The 7,669-nt window shown below is 40.9% G+C and overlaps 2 protein-coding genes across 2 annotated transcripts; one reads left to right on the forward strand and one right to left on the reverse strand.

The window, feature by feature from the left end:
• Nucleotides 1–14: 14 nt before the first annotated feature.
• AK88_01011 (uncharacterized protein) lies at nucleotides 15–818 on the reverse strand (the record flags this gene model as incomplete). The annotated part of the gene is made up of 1 exon (XM_012478649.1): nucleotides 15–818. One exon carries the CDS (start codon nucleotides 816–818, stop codon nucleotides 15–17), a length of 804 nt encoding a protein of 267 aa, XP_012334072.1.
• Nucleotides 819–3,534: 2,716 nt separating this feature from the next.
• On the forward strand, nucleotides 3,535–7,002 carry AK88_01012 (uncharacterized protein; the record flags this gene model as incomplete). The annotated part of the gene is made up of 14 exons (XM_012478650.1): nucleotides 3,535–3,625; nucleotides 3,799–4,064; nucleotides 4,348–4,426; nucleotides 4,594–4,687; nucleotides 4,863–4,995; nucleotides 5,150–5,221; nucleotides 5,437–5,512; nucleotides 5,655–5,737; nucleotides 5,915–5,965; nucleotides 6,101–6,157; nucleotides 6,338–6,430; nucleotides 6,550–6,594; nucleotides 6,715–6,769; nucleotides 6,920–7,002. 14 exons carry the CDS (start codon nucleotides 3,535–3,537, stop codon nucleotides 7,000–7,002), a joined length of 1,278 nt encoding a protein of 425 aa, XP_012334073.1.
• Nucleotides 7,003–7,669: the final 667 nt, after the last annotated feature.

Genomic DNA, 7,669 nt, shown 5'->3' on the forward strand with positions numbered 1-7,669 from the left:
TTTTTTTTTTTTTTTCACTGGGACGTATTCTCGAGGGCCGCCCCTACCGTATTATCCCCACTCTGTAAATGCAGATCGATGTAATGAGATATCCTCTCGACCATCTCACTGACGGTGCAATTTTTCCCAAAAAAGTCAACAAACTTTCCGTCCATATCCAGTAGGTAATGAATTATTGAATGATCAATGAGGTAATTATAATTATTTGCAACGGGGGGTGTGTCTCCACTTTGCTTCTCTACTTTGGCAGCCTGGTCATCCACGACATGCTCATTGTAATATACACGAAATAATTTTGCGACTTGTTTAATTTGTTCCTTGGTACCAGTCAGTCCTACTAACTTGTCGCTAAAGGAGTTGCAGTAATGCTTCACCTGGGCTAGCGTATCTCTCTTCGGGTCAACAGAAATAAAAACAGGGGTGATCACATCCCCATATTTTTTTATAATCTTTTCAATTACAATGGTTTGCTTCTCCAACTCTTGTGGACATATATCAGGACAATATGTGAATCCAAAATAAATTAAACAAAATTTTTTTTTAAAATCCTCATTTGTTACTACCTTCCCGTCATGATTGAAGAGGGTGAAATTTCCTCCTATCAATGGCATGCCAATATTCTCTACTTTTGTTAACCCAATTTGTCCTTTCCCTTTTTTCTTCTGTTCACATTGCAAGTAGTAGAAGTAGAGGATGGGAACGGACAAAGCTAAATTGAACCCTAAGCATCTCCATGTTAAGAAAACGCTTTTTTTTTTAATATCTTTTGGTGGATCCTTCCTCGACGTGGTGAAGTATCGAAGGCCATTTTCTTCCATACGAGTTTGGGTCCATGTACCCCTTGGGAGACCATCCACGCGTTTCACGCATTTGATGACACAGCAGCATGATGTGTAGGGGCCCCTTCCCCTCTGTGAGTGGAGCCTCCTTACATTCAGGGAAAAGATGCGCTTCATTTGGTAGGCAAATTATTGGTGGGTTTGAAAAATGGCAGGGTGTAGCAGTTTCGCAAAAATTGCCTTACACCTCTCTGTGCAGGTGACAAAATGGTACCCTACACGCAGAATGGAGGGGGCGGAAAGAAGCCAAGTGCATGCTGCTAGGACTGCGCCTATAAGCAAATATAAATACATACATATGCATACTTATATGTGGGCCCGTTTGCGAGGCCTATCAAACACCTCCTTCAAGGGGTCCCGTCCTCCCCTTTCGTAGTTGCCCTGTTTCCCTGTTGCCCCTATCGCGACAAGGGCATATTTTTCTTTCCCACACAGAAGGGAGCCGCGTCAAAAAGCGATCGAGACATAGGGAAAGAGAGAAAAAAAAAAAAAAAAATGCCAGTAATTGTTCTCCTTTCTGCCGATCTGTGGAGGTGTGTTTTTACGTGTAGCTGTCGCTTTTTCGCGCGAACTGCAATTGGTCCCTTTTTTTTTTTTTTTTTTTTTTTTTCTTTTCCTTCACTCATCACTTGGAATAATTTGGGAACACACCGGGGTGAGTATTCGATAGGAACATATGCACATGAACACTTGCTGGAGGAATATTTTTTTTTTTTTTTTTTTTTTTTTTTTTTGGGGGAATTTTTTTTTTTTTTTTTTTTTTTTTTTTTGTGTGACTCCGGTGGGGAGGGGCTTTTTTGCAGTGGGCCAATTTCGAACCCGCCTTTTGTGCACCTCGCGGGGATCGACTCCTAAGACTGGACGGACCGGACGAGAGTTACATAGCGCGCCGCTTTGTTCGGTGTATACATATGCCCGGCCATGGTGTGCAGCTTCCCCCGATAACGCAGCGAGAAAATCACTTTTCAACTCATCAGCGCAGTTTTGTTCACTGAAAAGTTGTTAATATATTTTTTTTTTTTTTTCCCAAGATGAGCTCTCTACGTGCATGTATTATATATGTATAATGTATGTATAATGTAATGTGTGATGGGCTGCCCCGATACATGCCTCCTGCGCGGGGACAGGCGCCCGCCGTTGTTGCTTCTCCAACCCCAGCAACTGTTTTTTTTTTCTTCGCATGCAACCGATTTTTCCGCCTTTATAATGTCATCGAGAAAAGGAGAGCGCATAAAATTATACATTATTAAAAATGCAGCTTTATGCACTGCACGTGTATATATATGTAAACGTTTTGTTTCTGTTTACTTCCATGCGTGGTTTGGCTTATCACCGCCTCAATGTGTTCCTATTTGCACTTGCAACCCTTAGGTTTTTTTTTTTTCTATTCGCCGATAAAAACCGGGGGGAAATAATAAAATAAGCAGCGGCCCCACTAGAACAAACGCATAAAAAGCACGCAACCGCACCTACTTTTCGGAGCACTATATATAAATAATATATACATATATATATATTCTTATATATATTATAATAAATATATGTCCTACGTTTTGTTTTGTATGAGACTTGTTAAACCCAAGCCCCGTCACTGCATATGAATATTATGTTGCGTGGCCAAAAAGCACCTATAATATATTTACAATTGTACGTACCAACTCCACCGCGCCACCACCTTTTCCCCTCTGCTGGGGTCATCATTTTTTAAGTGCATGTATTTATATATAGGCAACAACAAGGATAGAACAGAACCTTAATGTATAGAAAATGCCCCCGCCGTCCCCCTAGTGCGCTATAAACATAAACCCCTCATTTGTTCCTGTGTTAATTTAATTTCAAACGGTTTTCTATTTTCTCACGTATTTACGCGTCTGCCTTTTTTTATTTAAAGTAAATAAAATGTATATAAATATATACAACGCCTATAAAGCAAAGGGGTCACCTTTTTTTTTTTTTTTTTCAAAAAAAAAAAAAAAAATAAAATAAAAAAAATAATTAAAATAACCAAAAGGACGGGAAAAGCAACGGAGCCAACGATGCAACGGAGCAACCGAATATAACCTAAGCAACGAAACATTCAAAACTTACGACAGGTTAGAAACAAAACAGAATCAAACAAAATTCCAATCCAATGAAATCAAAACAGAACAACGTAGGATAATTTTTTTTTTTTTTTTTCTCTTTCCCTTCAAGATTGTTATTTGTTAAAGTTTTTTTACATGCACGCGTGGAGGGTATTTTTGAGAAAATCCTGCGAATTGTTTTTCTAGAGAATTTTTTCCAACATTTTTTTGAGGAACTTTTCTGATCAAACATTGTTTGAAGATTCGTTTCCTTTTTATTATTATTTTGTATTTATTTATTTTTATTTTTTTTTTTCACACTACGGCTGCGCCTAGCCGCTGATTCCTTTTACGTGCCTTTTTTTCTTTTTCCGGAAGAACTAGAGGCATTGCCTTGGCTCTCTCTGCTCCACCAACCACGGGACGCATTTATCCCCTCATGCAGATTCGCCTTCCCTCTGTTCGCAAGCGTCTAGTGCTTTTCGCCCGCGCGAATGACAGATTTGCGAAGCTGTAGAAGAGCCGTCTAGCAACAAAACGTTACACCAACCGCGTCATACCTGCGCGCCGTACCCAGCAGTACAACCAAGCCTACCTCTCTTGTCCTGCTTCACCCATACCCTTAACACACGATGAAGATCCTGAAAAAGAAGAAAAAGGGGGAGACACAAATAGTCCCCGATGAACGCTACAGAGAGTTAGATAGCCACGTACAAAATGAAGGTAAGGCGCAGGCGATTTAAAACGAAGGGTCCATCTGACCAGAGTACAAGACTGCACCCCGCAGGAAAGCAGTCTGAAAGACCGCTACCGCTACCCCTACCCTCGAAGGAGACATTTTACTCGAGCCGCTCCATCAAATCCGCGTCACTAACTTTAACCTACTCCCCCCGCAGACGAAATACCAGGGGATGCCCCCATCGGAAGAAAAATCCTCTATATTTTAAAACTGATTTACAATGAAATTCGAGAAAACATTTCCATTTACCTCCTGATCATCCTTTACCTATGTGTATGCGTTATGAATAAAATTATGGCCAAAAGAACCCTCAAGAAAATAGGAAACTATAGCTTTGTAACTTCAGAGACTCACAATACGATATGCATGGTCGTTTTCTTTACCTTGTATTTTATATTTGGTCGCCGCGTCACATCTGCCAAGGTTAGTAAAAACGCACATGGGGTGTGTGTTCTTCCCCACGAGTCCCATCATCAAATCGCTCTTCCTCATATATACATATATACATATATACGTATATTGGAATGGGGCGTGATGGGGGGACACCCTGAAGGGCAGAGGCGGGACAGATCACACCACAGAGTGGATCCCCCACTGATGATGGTGTCTCAAATACATCAAATCTCGCGTGTCCCTTTATATATATATATATATATATCCCTTCTTCACCATTTTATACTTCCCCCTTTTTACGTCAACCCCACAGGACAAACACCGAAATTTTGGACTTCAGTTTTTGCTCATCTCGCTGCTGGACGCCTGCTCAGTTATCATTGCGTTCATAGGTAATTCACACGGGGGGAAAATAGAAGACATGGTTTAACCGGATAAATGATGCTACTTTGTGTTTGTTAAACGGCGTCTTTGTTTATCCTCTCCTCTGCTTTAATGCCCCACACCTTTGTTTCACTTCTATCCCTTTCACGCCTGTTCCCCTTCCCCCGCTCTTTAGGCCTCACAAGAACCACCGGAAATATTCAGTCCTTTGTCATGCAGCTCAGCATTCCAATAAATATGTTTTTCTGCTTTTTGATTTTGCGATACAGGTAAGGATAGAGGTGATACGGGTTTGTACAGATGCCACCACCCCAAACCACACATTTCCCGTCCTCATGGACACCTTCCCATATATGCTATAGAACCCCCATTTCACTTGCACATTTCGCGTGCACATTTCTCATTTTCCTCCTTTTTTTTTTTTTTTTGAACCACCCCCCCCAGATACCACCTATTCAATTACATTGGTGCATCTATCATCGTCGTGACCATCGCAATTGTGGAGTATATTTTGTCGTTCGAAACACAGGAAGAGAATTCAATTGTCTTTAACTTGGTGTTGATTGCCTCGTTGATTGTAAGTTTTGGGAGGCCCTGCAGACGATCCAGCACCTACTGATGACAGGGACTGCTGGCGTAGCACTTGTTTACCCGTCGCTGCCCCCCCCCACCACCGATGTACACATAAATGTACTCATCGCTGCACACACTCACCACCCCACCCTCTACAGCCTGTAAGCTTTTCCAACATGACCAGAGAAGTTGTCTTCAAGAAGTACAAAATAAACATCCTGCGCTTGAATGTAAGGACATCTGCTGCCTCCCCAAAAAAGGGGGGAACCAAATTAAGGGCACATATATCTACTACACATATTCGCACTCGCTTAAGAGGGGCATCCCTTGTCTTACCCCAAGCAGTGTGTGGAAGAGTGAACCAATTAGCCCGAACATTGCTTCCCTTTTTTTTGCTCCCGTTTTTGCCCACATTTTTACCGCATTTTTTTTTCTCCCATTACAGGCCGTAGTTTCCTTCTTCCAAATATTCACCTCCTGCCTGATGCTTCCGATGTACACCCTCCCATTTTTGAAGCAAAGTAAGAATGGCTGGCCAATCCTGGCGGGGCATACCATGTTGTGCTTGTCCACATCATCCATGTCGCCTCACAAAGCAGACGCCAATTCATGGGCCACTAATTTTTTACTTGCACCTCTCTTTTACATCGCTCACCCCTTCAGTCAATTTGCCCTTCTCGGAAATCGGAACGAATATAAAAAATGGATTCAGATGTTTGTTCCTTGGACAAAACACCATCGTGGAGGTATGCACAAGGAGAGGATCTCTGTGTCTGACGTTGTATTTTTTTTTTTTTTTATTTGCAGATTTGTTTAGTGCACATTTGGAGGAACGAGTTATCCATTCGTGCTGTTTTCCTACAACTGCTCTGTTTTGCTTCATTTTTTTTTTAATTTTCCTTTTTTTTTTTTTTCACCTCTAGAACTGTGGATTGGGAATGGCCAAGATGTGCGATGATTGTGAAGGAGCATGGGTAAGGAAGGCGTAACGAGATGAATTAAAAAGCACCTATTATAATCTGAATGAAGTAAAGGAGTATCACACCCTGCAGAATCTCTCACCAATTTGACCATTATGATAATTTTTTTTTTTTCCCCTATCTCCGCAGAAAACATTCATAGCATATTCCTTTTTCAACATTTGCGACAATTTAATCACCAGCTTTGTAAGTACAAGAGGGGACCGAAACAGATAAAAAAGACGCCCCATGGTGGAGAGGGGTGTTATCTTTCTTTTACAAAAAATGATGTGTGTCTTTTGTGGACTCTACCTGTGCATTACTTATGGTTATTAATGCCTCCATAACCCATTTTTCATTTTCTCTTTTTATTTTCCCCTCCTGCAGATAATTGATAAATTTTCAACCATGACCTACACCATCGTCAGTTGCATACAAGGACCAGCAATAGCCATTGCTTACTACTTTAAATTCCTTGCGGTAAGGGCTCCCCTCCTTTTTTTTTTTTTTTTTTTTTTTTTAGGACTCTATAATTGCACTCCTCCATTTTTGTATCCCCTTATGTTACACACCTATCTTCCCTTTTGTTCACTTTTCAGGGAGACGCCGTCATGAAACCCCGCATGTTAGACTTTGTCACTTTGGTAAGGAGGAGCAAATGATATATCGCACGTTCACCCTTTTATGTTTGGTCAATGTATATGTGTTCCCTCGCCTATGCAAACGAGTATTCATTTTTTTTTTTTTTTTTTTTCCTTTTTCAGTTTGGCTACCTCTTCGGATCAATCATTTACCGTGTTGGAAACATAATTCTTGAAAGTAAGGCAGCTTAACATTTTTCCATGCGGAGTGAAATTCCACCCCGCATGGGTTAGAACGTTTCACAATTTTGCACATGCTTTTCACTACCGCTTCGTATCCCGCATGTACCCCACACTCATGTACACCCAATTCACCCCTTTAATGTAGAAAAAAAAATGATGGAAGAAGATGACAATGACGACGATTCCGAGGGAGAGCTCACCAATGCCGAATCGATTATAACAAAATGAAGCCTTTGGCGTAACCAAGAAGAACCGGTAGGGGTTCAAGTCCATTCACGCTTAGAATATTTGCACTCTGTATAAAGTGCACCCACCCACCCCTCACCTGCTACAAATCATGTCAAGACTCTGTCACCCAATGAAGTTAAATGCAGCCCCTTTGATTACGCTGTGCACATACGGCGCGGGGTTTTACCCCATTTAATTAACCCCCCCCAAATTTTTATCTCACACATTTTTATGTGTGGGGACCAACTGACTTTTCCACTCTTCTCTTAATTGTCTAACCCGCTCATGATGAACCAACCACTTTTTTAGTATGACATTTGTAAATCTATAGTACCTTGTTGTCATTTTTTTTTCTTTACTCATGTTTAATTTTTTTTTTTTTTTTCTCTCATTTTTAATTTTTTTTTTTTTGCTCATTTTTAATGTTTTTTTTTTTTTCCCCACCTCCTCTGTCGTACTCCCATTTCATCTCACGTTTGACCAACTTGTCTATCCCCTTAGGGAGCATATTAAAAACACGATTATATAAAAGAAAAAAAATGGTGTCGATTGCACCAAGTGTGAGAGGGTGTTGTAAACACAGGAAGGGAGAGAAGCCTCTCCAACTGTGGCAGATTTAAACCCGCTTTCTTTCTCCACTGTCGCATTTTTGTAATTCATTAAAATA

This window comes from Plasmodium fragile, assembly GCF_000956335.1.
Source record: "Plasmodium fragile strain nilgiri unplaced genomic scaffold supercont1.8, whole genome shotgun sequence".
NCBI lineage: Eukaryota > Apicomplexa > Aconoidasida > Haemosporida > Plasmodiidae > Plasmodium > Plasmodium fragile.